This window comes from Marmota monax, unplaced genomic scaffold (assembly GCF_021218885.2).
Source record: "Marmota monax isolate L192 unplaced genomic scaffold, Marmota_monax_Labrador192_F-V1.1 WCK01_AAM20220418_F8-fsc00056, whole genome shotgun sequence".
NCBI classification, from domain to species: domain Eukaryota; kingdom Metazoa; phylum Chordata; class Mammalia; order Rodentia; family Sciuridae; genus Marmota; species Marmota monax.
The window spans coordinates 2,271,398-2,290,913 of record NW_026695212.1 but is presented as its reverse complement, the minus strand read 5'-3'; the positions used below and the strand labels follow the sequence as shown (position 1 = coordinate 2,290,913).

At 35.4% G+C, this 19,516-nt stretch overlaps 1 protein-coding gene across 1 annotated transcript in view; it reads left to right on the top strand.

The window, feature by feature from the left end:
* Wif1 (WNT inhibitory factor 1) overlaps window positions 1-19,516 on the top strand; it is a 64,883-nt gene that overhangs the window by 33,185 nt on the left and 12,182 nt on the right. Inside the window, exons 3-6 of the mRNA XM_046430696.2 lie at window positions 4,330-4,438; window positions 14,403-14,543; window positions 15,446-15,541; window positions 16,495-16,590. Of these exons, the coding sequence (XP_046286652.1) occupies window positions 4,330-4,438; window positions 14,403-14,543; window positions 15,446-15,541; window positions 16,495-16,590 (442 nt within the window). The remainder of the gene's footprint in view (window positions 1-4,329; window positions 4,439-14,402; window positions 14,544-15,445; window positions 15,542-16,494; window positions 16,591-19,516) is intronic.

The following is a 19,516-nucleotide window of genomic DNA, read 5'->3' as shown; positions in this document are numbered from 1 at the left end:
AAAATAAAGATATTGTGTCCAACTACAACTAAAAAATAAATATTTAAAAAATGAATTAAACAGACACTTTTCAAAAGACAAAATATAAATGGCTAATAAATACATGAAAAATGTTCAACATCATTAGCAAGTAGGGAAATGCAAATCAAAATCACACTGAGATTTCATCTCACACCCTTAAGTATGTCAGTCATCAAGAATACAAACAATAATAAATTCTGGAGAAGATGTGGCAAAAGGGAACACTTCTACACTTTTTGGTGGGATTATAAATTAGTACAACCACTATTGAAATCAGTATGGAGGATCCTCAAAAGATTAGGCATGGAACTGCCATATGACCCAACTATACCACTCCTCTATTTATCCTAAAGAATTAAGTCAGTGTACTATAGTGATACATGCACACCCGTGTTTACAGCAGCAGAGTTCATAATAGCTAAACTGTGGAACCGGCCTGGGTGTCCATCAATGGATGAATGGATAATGAAAATGTAATATACATATACAATGAAGTTTTAGTCAGCCAAAAATAAAAATGAAATTATGTCATTTTCAGGAAAGTGGATGGAACTTGAAACCATTATGTTAAGTGAAATAAGCCACATTCAGAAGGTCAAGGCTTGTATATTTTCTCTCATATATAGAACCTAGAAAGAAAAAAGGAAAATAAGGGTGGGGGTGGGGACCTCATGAAAATCAAAGGGAGATCAGTAAAGGAAAGGGACCAGGGGGCAGGAAGAGGGAAGCGGGGGAGTGTTAGGGAGTGATATTGGCCAAATTATATTGTATTATTGTGTGCATTTATGAATATGTTACAACAAATTCCATCATCATGTATAACTATAATGCACCAACAAAAGCTGTGGAAAGGAATAAAAAAAATGTGTGTAACTACTATTTACATTTCATTGACAGCCCAGTGACCTTATCTTTTAATAAATTAATGAATTCACTCAAAAATATTTTTAAAAAGAAGGATAAATAACTAAAAAAGGTTTATTCCAGCAACTGCTTTTTGCTGATAAGATCCAAGAAAGAATACCCATTAAATGAGCGAAGGTCATCATTGTCCTGATACCCTCAGTTCTTAACTCTGTCCTCTGAAAATGCAAAGGTTCAGGGGTTTTCAGTTTTTGAACTATCATTTTGTTATTGCTAACTGAAATTCAGCTAACAAATGTCCATCTTTCCTGCTACAAAAATGATCTACAGAAGAAACTGAGCAGTTTTTGCCTACAACAGTCTTAGAATTGTAGCAGAAAAATCATGTTGTGCCCTGATTCTCAAAGAAACCAAAGAGACATACTAAAACCTGTGAAACTTGTTATTGATAAGATCAGAGTATTGGCCATCCAGAAAAATCCATTAAACTTAGCTGCATAATGTTTAGTGTCATGTCACTGCTAATGATAAACTTTCAGACCTGAATATGATGGAGTCAGTGCTTCCTAGCCTACTTTATGTGACCATATGGAGACCTGAGCTTTCCTTTCTGGGCTTTGAGTGAAATTCTTTCAGTTCTAAATATTGTGAACACCAAAACTTTTTTTATTTTATTCTTTTTAGTTAGCATTACATTAGGATTCATTTTAACAAAGTTATAAAAGCTTAGAATAGAATTTGTTCTAATTCAGTCCTCAGTACTTCTCCTCCTTTTTCTCCTCTCCTCCCTCCCCCTATTTCCTTCCACCAACTCTAATGATCTTTCTGCCATTTACTTTTGTTTTAATTAATGTCTTGTGGAGATATATATGTATGTGTATGTATGTATGTATGTGTATATATATATATATATATATATATATATATATATATGAAACTTTTGAAAGAAACATTTGGAAGCTACTTTGTCTTGAAGCATGCTTTCAAAAAGATTTAATAAAATTGTTGCATGAGCATAACTACCCTAAGTAGAAGGGGTGAGAATTTCAGAGTCAATGGTTATCATCAGTCACACACCTAACAGCAGGAGACATAATTAATGCTTTTTTAAAAAAGTAAATGCATTAATTTCACCATAAATAGAACTATGTACAGAAACTTTGAAAAGGAGAGAAAGAATAAAACCGAATTACCATCAATTCTATGTAATTGTTCTAATTTTGGTGTTTCATCCTTTTTCTTATTAATAAATATTTTTAACTAAAATCATTTCTTATTGAAATTATCTTAAGTTTTACAAATGCAATTTAAAAGTATCATTCAGAGAAAGTAGATTTAATTTATAATGAGATAAAGCTCAAAGATATGATTATGAGGTAGCAAATGATGACTTATTATATGGTATTTGAAGTTTTTTTTTAATATTTATTCTGGTATTTGAAGTTTTTGTTTCAGCGTTTCTGTGTTCTACCCACTCAGTTTTTCACATCATTATGTGTATCATTAATAAAATGTTCAGAAGAAGTTTGGGCACTTAGTGTTTATTACACCTGTGTTATGTTATTGTTGCTTGTTGTTGTTGGTGTTATTATTATTATTATTATTACTGTACTAGGTAATATAAATAAATGCAAATGTAATTAATTATAACGGCATTCAGCATTAAATTCTCTCATTGTGGCAACTAAAATATGTTTTAGAGCAAAGTATTTTCTGGCATAGAGGGAAATAACAGCTGATAGAAGTCTTTAAAACACCTGGATTCATGAAAATGAGTCCACTTTTAATATAATCATTAGTTTTTCTGCAGGGACAGAAATACTATTCATTCTCTTTTTCAAAGGATTGTATTCCAAATTGAATTACCTTTCCTGACAACATTCCTTTCATCAAACTTCTTTTGGATCTCCGCCTTTCCCTAGATAAAATAGGAATCATCTGTCTTATGGCCCTTGCTCCTCAGGTTCCTCCTAGTGGATGAACTAATAAATTAATTCATGAAACTGTTACTACCTAGAGAATAGTTCACTGTGGTGTTCTGGAACCATTGCCACAATTCAAAGAAGGGGAGATAGTGAGGATTTGGTCAATGAAGTTGTTCCTTTCGGCTTACTGAAACAGGAAGTAGTTTCATCTCACTGCGGTTGTAGACAATATCCCCATAACAACTGTGATTTCCCCTTTGCATTATTAGCTTCCTATGAAGTCCTTAATGCCTAATGCTTTTCATACCATGATTTAAAGCAGAAAGTCATTTGGATGTCCACCATGCATCTTTTTTAAAAAAATAAATTCTTCTTTATTTAGTTGTAGATGGACGCAATACCTTTTATTTTACTTATTTATTTTTATGTGGTGCTGAGCATCGAACCCAGTGCCTCACACATGCTAGGCAAGTACTCTACCATTGAGCTGCAATCCCAGCCCCCATTCATCATCTTTTAATATCTTCCATGTTGGAAAATAAATTCTATACTGCATGTAGGAAAGATCCTATTAACCTTCTTTTAGCCTGTGTTTACGTAATTAATTACTTTAATTAACCCATCCAAATTCTGGATATCTGTACAGATGACTGCAGAACCATTCAACTTGCCTGTTGTGTTGGTATTTGTTTTCTTGATTGATTGTTCTCTTGTCCCTAAGCAAGAACATGTTGTCTCCAGTACAAACTCTTTTAACAAAAGAATTGAGAATCAGTTAAGCATAAAAGCTCTGTAGTGAGATTATGTGTCACTACCTTCAGCATTCATGGCCTTGTGAGTCTCAACTAGTGACTTAATGGGAAAATGAAAATGTTTACATAGTAAAGTTTTATGGCTTGTCATATTGTATTGTTGTTTTGGGCATTTTTAGGCTTTTCTCTCCATAATTAAACTAAGACCTTAAATATAAACTTCTTAAGGGAATGAGGGAAGAAAAATAAATGTTAACAGCAAGATCATTAATTTTGGCCCTTAATGTCTTCTTTTGCCAATAGGTTGCTGTTTTCCTTAGCCCTATATTATAGCCCTACAGATTCTGATCAAAAGACGCATTTCAGATTTGAAAAGAATTAAAAACTGACCCCAAAAGTTGAGATGGATTTTATAAGGGTGAATCAATAATTGTTTTGACACCACTTCTTTCCTTAAAAGCACTTTTCCCTCAATTCTTTCAATAGACAGCAACAAAATAATACTGTTAAAAGACCATCTCTTATGGATGTTTTAGATAAGTGTTCTCAATGTTTTAAATAAATCATTTATTTCCAAACAGAGGGTCTAATTCTGTACCTACAAAACACAGAGGGTGAGTTATACCTGTACAGCATCTTAAATGTCGGAGGCTCCATAGCTCCATGGGGAATATTATCACTCTTCCATCAAGTGGCTGATGTGTTGAAAGTGCATTCTCACTCTCTGTGGTCTCCGTGGTTCTCACTGTCATTACCTTTTGTTGTAGGCAGAATACTTCTATGAATTCCTCTCTTTGCGTTCCCTGGATAAAGGCATCATGGCAGATCCGACTGTCAATGTCCCTCTGCTGGGAACAGTGCCTCATAAGGCATCAGGTGGGTGGTCTTCGCCTTGGAGAAAGGTTTACACTTAAAATGTAATGGTGATGAGAATAATATTCAGAACCCAAATGTCATCCATCAAAGGGAATGTTTTCCTGAAGAGTCGTGTTGAGTTCAGGGCAACCCAATTGTGATTGTTCAGGCAAAGGATTAGGATGAGAGTGAAGAAATGATGGTTTTATAATTTCCTAAAAACCCCAAATAGTCTCAGCCCATACCAGGTATATAAAAGACTTCAGATTGAAAACAAAAAGGAAGGAAGGACAGAGAAAATAAACACATGTGCTGACATACATTCAGTCAGTAAGTATGGACTCATATGCTGCACTAATGTGCAAAGATTCTAAGTAAATGATTGCAGACACCTGCCAGAAGTTTACATGGTATTAAGTAGGAATCTGAATGAGAGAAACACAAGGAAAAGTGGGGAAAAAGGGATTCAGATCCCATCATCCTTCTTTACTAAAAAATAATAGTTTGTAATATTTGTTTTCAGTTTTTCATCTTATGTGAAACCCATTCCTGCATTATCTAATTTGTGTACTTTAAGACCAAAATTATAGCTTCATTTTGTAAATTAGAAAATGAAGAGTTATAAGATAAATATTGATAATGAGCCCACGATTTCTGATTTTTAGAAAGAGATGGAAATCATGTGTGTGAACACATTCATATATTTCCTTCTAGTCTTTTTAAATGAATGTATATTTTGTATAATAGTAATATTGTATATAGTTTGACATCATGATTATTTTCCTTTTAACACTTTATCATAAGCATTTCCTCATGTCATTTATAAATTTTTTCAAAAATTCTTTTTAAATGCTCTTTATAAATCATTAAAGTATCCATTATAATATTCTATTTTATGGATGTACCATAATTTGACAGTTCTTTTATTGTTTATTAATGAGATTGTTTTTAGAGTTTGCATGCTAGAAATATCACAGTAAACATACTTTTAAAAGTAATAGATGTTAACTTCCCAAAGGGCAGTAGCCCAATTTGCATTATTCACCATGATGCTTAGCACAAGGCCCAGCAAAGAGCAGGCACACAGAAAGTATTGTAGGATTAACGTGAACACCAAACTCTTGGTGCTTATCTCATTATTTTGTTCAAATGGATTCTTAGAAGTGGAATTATTGTGTCAAAGGACATGAACCATCAACTTTTTAAAAGGCTCTTAAATTGCCACAATGCCATTATTACTTTCCATAAAAGTTGTACCTGTTGGTACCATGGATAGCAGTGTGAGAGAGTGCCTGGCTTACTATAATCTCATCAACATAGGTCATTAATCCTGTTAACCACCTTGCTGACTTAAAAAGTGAAAAGAGATTTTTTTCACAGCATAGTTTTAATTTGATTATTTAAAAAATTCCTTTTAAGATAGGACATACTTATTTCAATCTAGTAGACAACACAAAATACCTATGTTCCATGCTCATTTTTATATTGAGATAATGATATTCTTATTGTTTTGCAAATCTTGCCATAAATAGATTGTCTTTAATGCACTTTTTCAATTTACCATTTATGTATTTTTAAATTTTATTTTTTGGAGAAGGGGATCAAATTCTGTGTTTTCTTTTTAAATTTTTTTTCTTTAATTTTAATATTTATTTTTTAGTTTTCGGCGGACACAACATCTTTGTTTGTATGTGGTGCTGAGGATCGAACCCGGGCCGCACGCATGCCAGGCGAGCGCCCTACCGCTTGAGCCACATCCCCAGCCAAATTCTGTGTTTTCAAAGTATATTTTCTTTTGCAAGTTTTTTTTTCCTTTCCTTTTGCTTTTGGAAATTAATTCCTAGTCCAGGGAACAGTAAAGTGATACCTTACACATGCTTCTATTATTTTATAAAAATTTATTTTGGCAATAGCCTGAAGCAGGGCTTTCAAATTTGTTTTCTGGGTCATCAGCTTTTCTAGTGTGAGAGGTTGCACTGATTCATGATAGATGCCTTCATTCACTTTAAGTTTTTCTACATGTAGAACTTAGTTACAGCTTACTGTTTAGTTTTGTAATAGTAACAACTTTATTTAAAATAATTGACAACAAACCCCCCTTTTTTAAGAAAAAATTTTTAATCTTACTCTACTATAAGAATGTTAGAATAGTCTTTTCAGATATCATATAAAAGTCTCTTTAGGAGCTAAGTCTATACAATGATCAAGAAGTCAGGCATCTTCCCAAAGGATGTTTTCAGGTTGCAGTGATCTTCTGCCTCTCCCAGTGCATCTGCATTGCTGCATTACAGTGTTGTAAGAGCTGAGAGCTAAATAAACACTTTCTCTAGTTTCCTGGTGTAAGTGCCATTGTGAGTGTAGTCAGGAAAAGTATGAATTTAGTTCTCTCTGATCATCTCAGTGCTGTAGTGACTGGCAGCCCTCCCAGGGAATTTACTACGCATCTAGATGGATTTGTAGTTCTGTGTGAAGGAATGAGTGCTTGTGCTCTGGAGATTTATTCGCCTGACATTTGTAGCCCCAAGGACATTGGACATCCTGTTCCATAGATGTGGATATCCCAGTTCCACTCAGATGGCATTGATGGGGCTTTATTACATCATGGAGACAAGAAAGATGCTACAACCGCCAAGTTCTTGGAATATGATCATTAGTTAGCCTCCTGCCATGTCACATAATGTACCTTTTAAGTCAAAGATAATTTTATATGAAATTTTTCTTGGTCATATTTTTTGACCTTTTTTTCAAAGGAGTCAAGAATAAAATAAATATGTAGCCTGTCTCTCAATTTCCAACTTGTATTTTTGAAAATTTTCTTTGTCTTTTTCTGATTATTAAAGAAAAGGAAGATCAATGCATTAATTACAGTTATATCTGATCAGCTACCAATAAATCTTGCATCTTTGGATTTCTAATTAAGTGCTTTTAACCTAGTTTAAAATTTTTACCAAGATTCTACTTCTCAACATTGAACACGTGATGTGAGAATGTTTTAATAGATCATATTTAGATTGAACATCAATTTCCTCCAGGAGCTCGGGAGGCTGAGGCAGGAGGATCATGAACCAGCCTCAGTAACTTAGCCAGGCCCTAAGCATCTCAGAGACACCCTGTCCCTAAATAAAATATGAAAAAGGGCTGGGGATATGGCTCAGTGGTTAAGCACCCCTGGGTTCAGTTCCCAGTATCAAAAACAAAACAAACAAACAAAAACATATCAATTTCTACTAATTCTGATAATGTACACATTAAAAATAATAAAATTTAGAGGAAAAAGTGGATGACACTTGGAGCAAGGCAAGTTTAAAAGAATAAGCTTTCTTCTGGGACCAGGTGGTATGCTCACATGTGTGTGTGTGCACACATGCACTTTTTTAAAAGAACATGTACTATTTGTTTGCAAAAAAAAAATGCGGGTGCAAGATGTTTATGGGAATTTTAGACTATCGCAGGGCAGTTATTCATTAGCCTCATTAGCTCAGTTACCACAGTAGGAGAGGTGAAGGTACATTGAATTATTAAAAAGTAACCAAATCAGTGTGTCTTTGCTCTTAAGCATCCAGGTAGCATTCATTATTCCACTGGGCTATTTTATACCCCCAAGCTACTAAGCTGTTCTTTTATCCCACAGACTCCTATGTGCCTGAACACTGCGTTGAAAAAAAAGAAAGAAAGAAAGAAAGAAAACTCTTGATCTTTAACAATTATGAAGTGCCTGCCTTCTGGCATCTGAAGAGAACAAAAACAGGAAATACAAACTGCAGGGTGGTTCAGTAAAATTACTGAGTTGTATAACAAAAAACAGTTTCCATAAAGCCAGGGCTTTGCCTCTTTGAACACTGTCTCTGTCATAACATGAAACCCACAGAGCAGTGGTGTTTCTCAACTATGACTTTCAGGAATTCAGTGCGCTTATGTTTGGAGGGACTGTCTCCTTGGTGGCCCCACTTCTTAGCCCAATGTGAAGCCCAAGAGTTAGTGATCAGATTTGCTGAGACACTGAAGGGCTGTCAGGGCAACTTGAAGAACTGGTGGACATTTACGTGGGATAAATTCTAACCATGGAGCAATTTATAATCCTGCAGCATTGAGACTGAGAGCCTGCCTGTCTTTCTTACCTCTTCCTTTACTAGGCAGTCCTCAAACGACTAGAGTTCGAGACAGTATGAGCACTGTACCCATCTCATGGTGGAAGAGGTATTCAATTAGAAAAAGATTGCACTTACTTCTACATAACAGTTAGTTTACGTGCAACCGGTTGTACATCATTGTGTACTTGAATGCCATGTGAGTGAAATTTAATCTGCTTTAGTTTTCCTAAATTCTTTTAATTCATTCAGTTTAGATTATACACCCTAGACTGCCTGGGCATTCACATCTGGCCTAATTTTATTTAGCTTTTAGTAAAAGTGGCTCGGTACTCATTTGCTGGTTGTTGCAAAAACACAACGTGACTTTCCATTTTATTATTCCTTAGAAGTAAAGTGCCTATGCTTTTTCTGCCTTTGATGCCTTTCTTCTATGTGTGTGTTTCTTTCCAGATACATGCTGCTGATATTTTATTCTCTGTACCTCCCATCGTCTATGGTGAATTCCCGTCTTTGTGCATGTGAGCAGAGTGTGTGCCTGAGTATATAAGGAGTGTGTCTCCCATAACCTATATTGGTTCTGTCAGTGTCTAGTTTGGGACAAACAATAGGCTAGGGGCTAAGATTATAAAAAAAAATAAATAAAAATTAGATATGGCTCTTGCCTCTGAAAATTTCATCTTTAGTAAAGCCGCAGACCATAATGAAATCATTGTACTACAATGAAATTTTATATAGAGGTATTCATGAAATATGTAAGTGAAATTATTCAGGCAGGAGGTGTTTGGAAAGGCTACAGAGAGCAAATGCTATTTCATTTTGGCCTTGAAAGTTGAGTAGGGAGGCACCAGGCAGAAAAGAAGAGAAAGAACATTCCAGGCAGCTGGGTGTGCAGGCAGCACACTGTGGACATGTACCACATATTTGAGAAACTGAGAGAAATACAGTTTGGGCAGCATACAGGGTTCACAAAAGGCAATTAATGGAGATGAGGCTAACTAAAGTCAGATTTTGTTTTGTTTTCTTTTAAAATGAAATTATTTCAGAACTTATAAGACATTCTTGTAATTCTTATTATTTAAACTTTCTTATGCATAAAACCTGTGTAAGCAAAAAGAAAGGCAAGCAGAATTTCTAGAAATGAAAAGAAAATTTTCATTTCATATTTTACGGCTCAAAGATAGGCAACTGTAAGTACTACAATTTATACCTTTTTAACTTTTGCTTTTTCATTGAAAATTAATTCATTGAAACTTATGAACAAGGTACCTCCTAACTCCTAAAGTTTATTTTCTGGTTCTTTTCAAACCATTCCATATGAGGGTTCAGATCACAGCTATGTTTACATACCTCCTATATCAGAAGAGATAGATACGTGTAAATAAAGCTTTTCCACTTGGGCTGCTGGATTTTTAATGTGTTCAATTTTTTACTTGGGTGGTTTGGAATTATTCTATATAAATAAGACAAACAAAGATTTTAAGCTTGGAAACTGTAGGATCTTTGAAAAATGAGAAAGAGCTGGGCTCATTGGCACACGGCTGTAATCCTGGCAGCTCTGGAACCTGGGGCAGAATGATCACAAGTTCAAAGCCAGCCTTGGTAGCTTAGCAAGGGCCTGAACAACTTAGCAAGATCCTGTTTCAAAATAAAAAATATAAAAAAGTGAGCTGGGAATGTGGCTCAGTGGTTAAGTGCCCCTGGGTTCAATCCCTGGTATCTAAATAAATAAATAAATAAATAATGAAGGAAAGTAATTTATATACTTTATGTTAATATTAATAGTAATTGGACATAATTTTAGGTTAGAAAGAAAATTCTGAGGGATATCATTTCTATTGCTTTACTAAGAAGAGGAAAATACTACATCTTATATTTAGTTATCTACCAAAATTCCAAAATTTCTTACAGTTTTTCTATTTAAAAACATAAAAGGCTATTTTTCTCTTTTGCCTTAGGCACAATTTAGTATAACTATGCTGTTATGTGTATAGTGCATTTTTTTTTATACTGGGATTGAATCTAGGGATGCTTAACCACTTAGCTACATCCCCAGCCCTTTTTTATTTTTTTTTAATTTTGAGACAGTATCTTGCTAAATTGTTAAGGCTATCTTTGAACTTGTGATCCTCCTGCCTCAGTCTCTCTAATGACTGGGATTACAGGCATGAGCCCCCACATCCAGATGTAAAGTACTTTGATAAGACTTTTTAAATGAAAGACATTTTTTGATGGTGACATAACATTACATTTTTCTTCTTTTTTCCAATTTTTTTTTAGTTGTTGATGGACCTGTGTTTTATTCATTTAGTTATATGCAGTGCTGAGAATGGAACCCAGTGCCTCACACGTGCTAGGCAAGCATTCTATCACTGAGCCACAACCCCAGCCCAACATTATACTTTTCTTTATTCAAGTAAAAGAACTTTACACATAAATTTTATAAAAATTCTTTTAATAGCATTATTATTGGTCTTATGGTTAAATGAGGAAACTCAGTCACAAAGAGTTTAACTAAACTACCCAAAATCAGTGGGTCATAGCAGATTCAAGTTTCTATTGATCTTGTTTTAAACATTAGGCAATACTCTCAGATGACATTTATGTACCTATTGTAAAATTAAAATATATAAAATCTAGTATTATTAAAATACATGAAGTTAGAGGTAGAGAGATTATAAAAGAGATTAAAATCAAAGAATGCAGTAGTAGCAGACCTAAAACAAACATTGCCACTATTTGTAATTCTAATTTAAGTCTCTGTCTTTAAACACATATCAATTTTTACTTTACTTTTCTAAATTTTTAAGTGATTTAAATATTTTGCTATTGCTATATATCTTCAAATTAAATCACTGAAACTTAAACTTCACAAGGACAGAATTTTTCAATTTTGTTTTGCCTACTGAAGCATTTTCAGTGCATAGAATAATGACTGGCACAGAGCAGACATTCAATAAATATTTCCTTTTAAAAAAATATTTATTTTTTAGTTGTAGTTGGACACGATACCTTTATTTATTTATTTATTTATTTTTATGTGTGTGAAGATTGAACCCAGGGCCTCACACATGCTAGATGAGCGCTTCACCACTGAGCCACAATCTCAGCCTCAATAAATATTTCTTGAATGGATAAACTCTATAATTTGTATTTAGTAAGAAAAGAGAATGGTTAACACCTTTTTTGAAGGAGGAGTTACCAGGATTGAACTCAGGGGCAATTGAGTTCAAACCATTGAGCCACATCCTCTTTTGTTATTTTATTTAGAGACAGGGTCTCACTGACCTCATTGTCAGTGAGTCTGGCTTTGAACTCTTGGTCCTCAGCCTCCTGAGCTGCTAGGATTACAGGCATTTGCCACTGTGCCCAGCTCTGGTTAACCTTGAAAACCTTAATGAAAATGACTTATGATGTATTTTCTTCATTGAACTTTCTATTTTATTTTGCAAACTTGTTTTTCTTCCCTAGGATTATGCACAGCCATATATATATATATATATATATATATATATATATATATATATATATATTTAAGTCACGATGTCATCGTCTTTTTTTTTTTAAATAAGTTTATTTATTTTTTTTTTACATGGTGCTGAGGATCGAATGCAGTGCCTCGCACATGATAGGCAAGCGCTCTACCACTGAACTACAACCCACACAGCCATATTGTTTTTGGCATCCCTGCAAGGGCAGGGAATTCTCTGAGTATATTCTTTACTTTCATTGACATAGAGGCCATGTTAGTAAACCATACACTTTCACGTAAGCAAACTCCCTAGATGTTCCCTGAAAACATCTGAATAAAGTTATAACTTAACCAGATTTGCATAAATGGTCTGCTTTGAATGTATCTGAAGATTAGAAGAACTACTAATCTTAAATGAATTTCCCATACACTTAATAAGGAATTTTTTTGATATTTGACATCGAAGACATGTTTTGAAGTTTGACTATGCTGACAAGGAGAAATGAGATAAGTTTATGTACAAGCATCTTCTCATACCAAGATTCTGAAACCCCAAATAAAATTCAAGTGCCTTTTTAAAAGAGTCAGGTGGGTGCAAATTGGAGGCTGCATAAGGACCAAGAAAAAGAAATACCTGGAAACCAATAAAGTTGGGGTGATGGCAGTAAAGTTTGTGGTAAGAAAGATTCTACAAGCTCAGTCCTTAAGTATCCTTTCTGTGTTCTTCCGTCTTTTTATAGCTCAGGGCAATTACTGGTTTACTGATCTATGCAGAAGATTCAAAAGAGGGTAAAGCTTCATAAATGGATAGTGTAAACGAGTTGGAAAAGCAAAGAAGTTTTTAAAAATTATTGATTGACTCCTTTATTTCCTTCTGAAATAGAAATCTGGTATTAGTGACTTTTTTTTTTTTTTTTTTGATAACTGGGCATTGTCATATGTAGGATTTAATTTAACCAAGATTCTCAATGGATGCAATTTTACTTTGAAACTTTGAACGCAGTTTTGGTTTTCTATCTCTTCTTACTTCTGTTAAAATAGCTAAAATTCTTTTTCATCATATAAACCTGGGAGGAAGATTTATGAACCCTCTAAAAATAAAGAAATTTGTATTGGTTTAATATGATTTGCCCAAGCAGGGTCATAGCCATACCTGCCACACAGAAACAAAAAGAAGCAAAATCTCGGGCTGGGGATGTGGCTCAAGCGGTAGCGCGCTCGCCTGGCATGCACGGGTCACTGGGTTCGATCCTCAGCACCACATAAATAAAGATGTTGTGCCCACCGAAAACTAAAAAATAAATATTAAAAAATTTTCTCTCTCTCTCTCTTAAAAAAAAGAAGCAAAATCTCACATGGGTACCTACTGGCAATATTTCTTTTTTTCTGAGAGTTTTATTAATATTTATTTTTCAGTTTTCAGCGAACACAACATCTTTGCTTGTATGTGGTGCTGAGGATCGAACCCCAGGCAGCACGCATGCCAGGCGAGCGCGATACCGCTTGAGCCACATCCCCGCCCAATATTTCTTCTTATTCCTACGAAAGACCTAGAGTCTAGTGGCTCAGCTGGAGCAGTCATCCCCAGAAATTTGCCTAGTTGGTCTGTCTATCAATGCTCACACATGATTTGCCCCCATTTCACCCAATGACTTGTGATTATTCCACAACTGGTGGCCTCCTCGCCTTCTCCGTACAGCAGTGTTGTTGGTTCCCACTGCCTGCTTTGTAGTGCCCTTGTCAACACCTACACATGACTAGTGATCAACAGACCCACCTGGAAGAATTGGCTTCTTATTAGGAACCATTAATTATAAGCCCATCCAGGAGATGATTTCATCACACCAAACACTTCTTCATGTTAACAAGTAGCCTGAGAAAAATATGAACGCATTAACTCAAGTCAATGACTGGAGTCTCGCCTGAGTTGTAGAGTATGTTCAAAGGAGACAGTTTGTCACTTTCAAGCACACAGTATAAAAATAAACTAGGGGGGGTGTTGCTCATGGAGCTTATTTAATGGATGATGAAATATTAGTTTCTAGCTCTTTCTAGATGATGAAGGTGCCCACAAAATGTCTTCTCCCTAATAAATTTATGCTTCCTTTTTGCACCCTTAATTTCCAGAGAAAATCTTTTTGCTTTTTCAAAGATCATACAAGCTCAGACTTTCAACAAAATATCCTCCAATTCTGTGTTAGGAAAGTACAAATGAATGAGTGTCATCCATTCTTTCTCCACCTGGCATGGCGCACAAGTTCTGTGAAGAATGCCCAGATGATCTAAATACAGTCCCTACTCCAGTAGGGATACAAGAAAGTCATGAAAATGTGAACAGTGTTGCTTTGTTCTTTGTGTCTCTTTCCACGATTTCTGTAAAACTGGAATCATCTGTTTCCCCATACCTTCTCTCTTTTTCTTTTAGTCGTTCAAGTTGGTTTCCCATGTCTTGGAAAACAAGATGGGGTGGCAGCATTTGAAGTGAATGTGATTGTAATGAATTCTGAAGGCAATACCATCCTCCAGACCCCTCAAAATGCTATCTTCTTTAAAACATGTCAGCAAGGTAAGCATTAATAGTGACTCAAGAGGCCCATAAGGATTCCAGGTGTGATTATGACAAAAAAAAATTTGTTATAGATTTTTTTGGATAATTATAACCATACCAATAGAAGGGAGGATGGGTAACGTAGAGTCCAGTGACAGTACTAAGACAGACTTTTCTCTGGTTTTGGCATCACTTAAAATTATAGCAACTCCAATTCCCCTTCAAAATGCCCTCCCTTCTTCCTGCTTTACTAATTGAGACTCTCCCGTGGTATCTTTCCTCTCTTTCCTTTCTCTAGTTCTTCACTGTAAGTGCCAGTCATTACCAGCATTTTCTACCTGTCAAAGACAGCACTAGACATTTCCCTTCCAAAAACTTGGTGCCAGTCACATCCACAGAGGAGAGGATGTCACTGTCACTCAGTGTCCCTGTGGGCAAAGACTCACTCAGCACCTCCCTGCAGTGCTCCAGGTGTCCCGTAAGCATGGAAGCTTGACTTCTTTTCCATCTTTATACAAGCTATACAAAATTTAAGCTCTGGAGCCTGTCAGAGCTCTCAAGATGTATCAAAAATGTCATCCCACGCTCTAAAAGTGAATGCGGACAATATCCTTCATTCTTCTACAGTGTGAATTTAAGGAGGTGTGGTAGGTTGATAGGTAGGGATGAAGGCAGGATAAAAATTTGCTTTACCTTTGTCCGTGAGCCCCCTACTGTTGGAAGTAAGATTGCAAGAGGCAAAATTTGACAATGTAGAGAAATGGAAGTGTTGTATGGAGAATAAAGTAGAAGGATCTGGGCACTCAATCTACAGTAATTGGAGAGCTGAAATAAAGATGATCCCTAGTATATTATGTTGGCTGTGACTCACCCAGCATGATTCCAAGGATACCCAACTACCTCGTTTCTCTTTGGTGCAGCTGAGTGCCCAGGAGGGTGCCGAAATGGAGGCTTTTGTAATGAAAGAAGAGTCTGCGAGTGTCCTGATGGATTCTATGGGCCTCACTGTGAGAAGGGTAAAGAACAGAAGCTGGTGTCTCTTGTTTGCTTTCAAATGAACATGTCACAGGAGTCCCACGTGGCTTTTTAACACATCTCCTAAAATTATTTTTTTGGTCACATTATAAAAATTAAAAAACCGTAAAAGAGTTATTTGAAAGTATTTCTTCTGCGAGTGGTTTTCTGTGAAACCCTGTATGTGGTAACACAGGGAGAGAACTTTGGAAAGGGTCAACACTCTGGAGGCCCCCTTCCCACTATTGTACACACTGTACTTTAGCATAATCTTATCAAAGTCTTGAGGTTGATTTTCTCTACTTAAGTTGGCTTTAAAAAATGCCATTGATTTGAAATTATCTATTCCAATTAAAAGTGGCTTGATTCACAATTAAGTCCATACCATAGCTATGAAGTTATTACAACTAAAAGAAAAAAAGGATGAAAATAACTTGTGTAGGAAGTTTGTCCATTTCAGGGAAATTACTTTTAAGATAATTATGTGAAAAAAGAGGCAAGCAAGAGAATGAATATTAATTATAAGATGCTTAAATACCAAGAGCTTATTTGATCAGAGTAAGCAAAACATTTTTTATCTCTAAGAAATAAGAATATTTTTCTTAATTTTCTTCTTTGCACTTATTTTGAAATTGGAAGATCAAGGATATAGGGCAGAGAGAAAATATTTGCAGTTTTAAAAAACCACACCTTAGTCAAGATGATTCTGGAAAAGAAATTTAATCAGGCATTCAAAGTGAAACAAATTCAAAATTATTTTCTAAGAAATTGAGAAGTTGAAAAATAGCCTAATTAAAACCACAAAACATTTTTTTATATAGCAAACTTGTATCTCAGAAGGGTGCACATTTTAGAATCAACTACAAAGCTTGAAGTTGTTGTATTATTGACATTTAAAAATGATTCCACCCTAAATCCCCATTTGGCCTTAATCAGAATTCTCTCTCCCCATAAGCCCTTTGCACACCACGATGCATGAATGGCGGACTTTGTGTTACTCCTGGTTTCTGCATCTGCCCACCTGGATTCTATGGAGTCAATTGTGATAAAGGTAATAGTTTCTTTTTAAGAATCAAGTTTTACATTTTAAATGTTTGATTCAAATAAGTACACTAAATGTGTCATCACTCTATAATCAGGATGTATCCCTCAGGGTAAAGATGACTGGTATAATAATTGAAACCCCCATTTGAGTGTAGCTTAACACAGCAGAATGTTATTTTCACTCACAGAACGCTCCAGTACAGGATTAGGGGGTTAGTGGATAGTGCAGCCCTTCTCCATGCAGTGATTCAGGGGACCAGGCACCTTCCATCTTGTGCTCCTGCCTGGAGTGTTGGAGCTCTCTAGGTCCAGTCAACAAAGTAGAGAAGGGAGATTGCAATAGGTATTTCTTTAAGGACCCCCCCCCCAAAAAAAAAAGCTAGCCCCCAGAAGTGACCCACAAAACTTCCACATCTATTATGGGTAGGAATTAGCCTCCTGGTCCTCTCTGAATGTAGCCAGGATGTCATCCTGGCTGGACAACTGTCTTCCACTGACCACTCTTGTTATGGGAGGGGATCATGGATTTTTGTGAACAGCTGGAAATTTGATATGCCCTGAATAAGTTTTGTAGGTGAGCTTATCAGGTCACATCAAACAGCGTGCTCCAAATTGACTGACTTAAAAGTGTACTGACTCCCAACTTAATACTTGGCTCCAAATCACGTCCTTTAGAGGTTACATGCCTCCTTCTTAGCATTGCAGCAATGGTCAAATTTTGTTCTTAGAGACTGGATTCAGACTTGGCCTTACAATATTGCTGAACAATTCATATTCTGTACAAGTTACCAGTCTATTTTTCCCAGTTCACATCTTGCAAGTGGGAAAACATTTAGAAGTTTCTGCAAAGTGTGTGTCTTTAATGGAGTTACCTTTGCATCTAGAATGCTAATTTTATGAAAAGAGCATTGTTTGGGGCTAATAAAAATGTTTTGAAATAAAATGATGAATATTATTTGAAGAAGAGATGGTGATCAGTTACTACCAAGATTATAATGCACAGTTTCTTTTTTTTCTTTTTAAAGAAAGAAAAGCTATGTAAAAAAATCCTCAGCATGAGTCAGAATAATAACTTATGGTTGTCTGCTATTTTATGACATTCATTATCTAATTGTCTGATTTTACTCTCAACAACCTTTTGAGATATGGAAAGTATTATCCATTTCATTCCCAGATAAGCATAGTGAGGTTTATAGTGCTTGAGCAGCTTAACACAAATTCACTCCTTTCTATGTACCATGGTGCAACCCAGGCTACCTAACTCAGGTCCCAGTTCCCCGTGAGGGTCTCTGGGCTTCAGCAGGTAACTTGCTCTATTTTTGGACCATGTTTTTTTCCTTTGCTAAATTTGGAAGGAAGTTATTGACCTTCCTGTCCTGACCCCTGAATTAACTGAGATAATCTCCAAAAGCATTTCTACATTTTTTTTAAAAAAATGGTCTTTTAAAAATCATAGCATTAAAATGAAAACAATTTTTAAAAATATGTATTCATGAAGACTGAACTCTAATAACACTAATAATAATGACAGACAGTAAGTAAAGTTATTGATTGTGAATCCTCTTTTTGTCTAAATTTAGCATTTGGCATCTCTGCTATTTCTAAATTGAGCATTTCTTCCTGTATGTGTTATTAACCCTTTATTTTTCTTTAAGCATACAGGGGATTGATCCCGGGACCTTGTGTATGTTAGGCAAGTGCTCTACCAATGAGCTACACCCCCACCCTCTAAAACTGGGCATTTCTTACAGCATAATTAAGCTCAGGTTATATTGAAACTGTTAGAAAATAAATCAAATCTTTCAGATAGTTGAATGAAGAATGCTTATATTCACAGATTTAAAGAAACCACTAGTGTGGTCTGCTTATGTAGATGTGGCCATTATTGGTGTGGTCTGCACAGTGGTGTATGCATTGCAATGTTTTACTAATGCTACCACATCTCGAACACTTCATGGTCACTAAAGAGGGAATATATCTATCTGTATTCCAGTATCTTTATATTTTATATTTCAGATGAAAGTTTTCCTACTTATCAGACACCAGTAATTTTTGTTTTGTTTTTGGAAAGTTCATTGAAATTCCACTTGGTCTTCTAAAGATCTGAGAATATTTTAAAAATATTTTTTACTTTCTCAACAACAACAACAAAAAGGCTTTCATTATTCAGAAGACAGTATGGAGCTTCTGAAAAAAAAATGGCTTAGTTACTGGCATAGAGCTAGACTTTAGCACTACATTCTAGAACAGACATTAAAAAACAACTTTCATTGGTCCTTGGGACATGTGCCATAAATGTTAGGAAATGAGTTGTTAAGCATTAGCCAATATATTCTCAGCTCCACTGAAAGTGTCTCTGGCTCATTGTACAATAGAAATTATATTAATCTGTTTTTATAATAAAATACCTAAAGCTGAGTACTTTTAAAGAAAGGAGTAACTAAGCTTACAGTTCTGAAGATTTAAGATCATGGCATCAGCATCTGCTCTCTGGTGAGGGTTTTCTAACTATATCACATCTTGGTAAATGGAATTATTATGGGAATATCTGGAAGAGAGAACATCATATGGCCAGATAGGTAACCAGGAAGATTCACAGGCCAGGCTTACACTTTTTATAACAACTTCCTCTTGCAGGAACTAAGGTCCTATAGAACTACCTTAATCCTTTCTGAGGGTGGTAGCCCCAGTGACTCAACCGTCCTCCATTAGATCCCATTTTTTAAAGATTCCAACACTTCACAATACTGCCACATTGGGGACCAAGATTCCTTCACATGAATCTTTTAGGGACACAAACCATATCCAAATCATTGCAGAAATCTGGAGAAGTGTGGTCAGGGCAGTAAACTAAGAGTGTGGCTCAATTATATAATCAGTTTTATCAAATTTTATTATTCAATTAAGCTACCAGGCTCAGAGCATTTTCCATA